Below are 3156 nucleotides of genomic sequence, written 5' to 3' on the forward strand. Positions count from 1 at the left end.
AGACTCTAAATTTAAGGGCCAAATTTTAATTTGAACAAATTTATCAAGCATTTCAGTAATTTATTTTATCAACTTCCAATTATTCTTACATATTGTTATAGGTCGACTACGACTATCTTTCTATTTCTGTGTAACATTTCGGCATTGATGGCATTCATGGCTCCACTGTCGAAGAACAGCAATTTTCCACTTGTTTTCAACGTTTGGATTCCTTACAGTTTAGAATCAAAAATTATATATTTTTTCACATATTTTCATCAAATAGTCTGTGCCACGATGGCAGCTTGTGTTACAGCCTCAGTTGAAAGTTTGGCGACGGTGATAATGCTACACATTTGCGCGCAACTAGAAATCATCGTGCATCGCTTGAAGTCACTTCCTCTATTACAGGAAAAAAATGATTCTGAATCCATAAAATATGAGCGTGAGTCCGAGCTCATAAAAGATTGCGTTAATCATCATATTCACACATACATGTAAGCATTTGATTAATTATCTACTAGACAGTATGGCCGTCAATGCAATGCAAATAAGTTTGGGGCAAGTTGAATATACAACTTGTTTGGAAGAATTTAGTCGAACGATCTGGGTGAGGAAAATCAATGTTTGCAAAACTAAATTAAAAAAATGTATCTTCTAGGCTCGGAGAAAAATTGAACGAGTCATTTGGCCCCATCATTTTCGTACAATCTATTTCCTCAATGATAGCCTTGGGGGCGGTTATCTATCCAATGTCCAAATTGAGTACGAGTGTATATGATCTAAGTACTTGGAGACTAATATTGACCTTCTTGTCTGCTCTAGGTCAAATATTTCTCTACTGTTTTTATGGCGATAAAATAACGGAAAAGGTAATCTTTTAAACATGTTCTAAAAATATGTTGTGGTCAATGGAAATGGATTTATCAACGTTGTTTCATAGATAAAATCCTATTTTATTAGACTTGCGAACAAAATAACATCAAAGCTCAAACTTTAAATAATTTTTATACCAACATCAAGTAAAGATTATTACAAACAATAAATATCTTATTAAAGTTTTGTTCATACGTTTTTTCAATTTTAAATAGAGCATGGCTATTGCAGGAGAAGTTTACCAGATAGATTGGATCGAAACAACACTTAAAACAAAAAAAAACCTTACTTCAATTATGGTACGTGCTGGAAAACCCATAAAGTTGACTGGCTTATCAATTATCATTATGACAATTGGCACATTTTTCAAAGTTAGTGGCCATTATTTTTTAAAACTTAATGTTTAATTAAAACAAACAAGTGATTGAAAAAGCAACATCAAAGTAATTTCTAATTTTCAGATAATTAAAACTGCTTATTCTGCTTACAATGTATTGAAGAGAACTTAGGCAATTTAAGATTACGAAAGAAAGAAAAAAAGGAAAAGAAATATATTTTACTTTAAATTAAAAGTATGTTGTTTAGGTATGAAAATAAATATAATGAATTCTTTACACCTTATAATATGCAACACATTTTTAATTGCATAATAATGTCATTGATTTCCCATGAATATTTATATTTAATGGTATTTAGTTAGTGCTAACTTGGAAATTATTGCAAGAAGTTTGTACAATTTTTTTAACTTTATATAGGGTGTCCCACCACCTACACTGAAAAAAATTTGCATTTAATCAAGTAGGCTAATTTACTTGACTGATGTTACTTGAAAGAAGCAAATATTTTCTCTTTATAAGGGACCGATTTTCTTGAATCAAGAAAATAATAGAATCAGGACAACTATTTGAATCAAGAATATATTTACTTTAAGCAAAAACTATTGGGTTCATTTGTTTCATTATATTTCTTTGAGTGAAGTTTAGTAAAATATTGAATTAAGAATATTATATTCTTATGATAAGTAACTAAAACCGTAACAAAATGTTACTTGATATAAGTAAATTTATACACTTATTTTTATTGCCATTTTAATTGAAACAATGTTCATGTTCTTGAGACGAGAAAGTGAATGTATTCAGCGAAGAAATAATTTCTCTTAGAATAATGCTTAAATATTTTCCTTCAAATAATTATTTATTTGAAACAAATGTCAAATTTACTTTCAAGATACCTATTTTATCAAGATAGAATCACGTCAGTTTTTTCAATATAAAAACTGTAGACTTGGTACAATAGAAATTGAATACATATAATGTAATTTATTATATTGGTCTAAATTAATTTACTTCTTGCTCCATAAGTATCTTATTAAATATAATAATCGACAATTCGACATGGTATGAAGTTGGTTCTCTTCGCCACTAACAATTATTTTGAAATTCAATAATATTTGTAATATTCAAAACATTGGTGAACATAATCAATTATATTTATTCATATGTAGTTAGGAATTTGCAACTTTGATAAACTACAAACTTTATGCTGGTACAGAAATCAAATCACTCATAAAACTATTAAAAAATTATATGTTCATTGCGTCGGTAAATTTTTGTTTGTAAGAATTTCAAATTTTCAAAATAGATTTTAAAAAAGTATTTTTAATTGTGAAATAATTACGCAAGACTCAAAAGTAATTTCGCTCCTTAAATTATTAAAAGGTTTTAAATGTACTGCGTCTATAATTTTTTTGCTGATTATTTGTATGTAGTAATCTACTTAACATTAAACCATTCTGATTTTTTTTAACCGTGAAACATTTTTGTAGATAATAAAAATTAAATATATTACAGCATAAAGCAAAGTTATAAACTTTAAAAATGCTTAAAAATACAATTATTACATTTTTTTGATAACTTAAAATAAATTTTACGCGTTTATAAAACAAAATATTTAAGGAAAAAGAATTCAATAACATTTTTAAAAAGTTTATAAAGTATGGATTTCATTTTATGAAAGAATAATTAAAAAATTGACACTTAACAATTTTTCAAACAAAATAATTGAGAATACAAGGAGGAAGCAAACAAATATTTTTCATCCGACCACTCAAACGTTATTTATTTTTTATAAACTTTAGATAGTTTTCAAGCGGATTACATTTTTCAAGAAAAAAGTATTGAGCCCTTTGTAAAATAAGTGAAGTTCAATTATTTTTTTGATATTTTAAATTGTTGTTTTAGGAAAGCAATTCCATATTCAAATCTTAGTAAACAATGTAGAATTTTTGTACATGCAATTTTT

The 3156-nt window shown here is 26.9% G+C and overlaps 1 protein-coding gene across 1 annotated transcript; it reads left to right on the plus strand.

The window, feature by feature from the left end:
- The first annotated feature begins 276 nt into the window (after nt 1-276).
- On the plus strand, nt 277-1364 carry LOC117175327 (putative odorant receptor 92a). The gene is made up of 4 exons (XM_033365036.1): nt 277-476; nt 641-851; nt 1071-1226; nt 1317-1364. Exons 1-4 carry the CDS (start codon nt 277-279, stop codon nt 1362-1364), a joined length of 615 nt encoding a protein of 204 aa, XP_033220927.1.
- Nucleotides 1365-3156: the final 1792 nt, after the last annotated feature.

The sequence above is a fragment of the Belonocnema kinseyi genome, chromosome 6 (genome assembly GCF_010883055.1).
Source record: "Belonocnema kinseyi isolate 2016_QV_RU_SX_M_011 chromosome 6, B_treatae_v1, whole genome shotgun sequence".
Taxonomy (NCBI): domain Eukaryota; kingdom Metazoa; phylum Arthropoda; class Insecta; order Hymenoptera; family Cynipidae; genus Belonocnema; species Belonocnema kinseyi.

Excerpts from the sequence above, each read along its gene's own strand:
- LOC117175327 (XM_033365036.1), top strand. The coding sequence starts at position 277 with ATGGCAGCTTGTGTTACAGCCTCAGTTGAAAGTTTGGCGACGGTGATA. Across the intron at positions 477-640 it reads CATCATATTCACACATACAT|GCTCGGAGAAAAATTGAACG; the intron begins GTAAGCATTTGA and ends TGTATCTTCTAG. Across the intron at positions 852-1,070 it reads GCGATAAAATAACGGAAAAG|AGCATGGCTATTGCAGGAGA; the intron begins GTAATCTTTTAA and ends AATTTTAAATAG.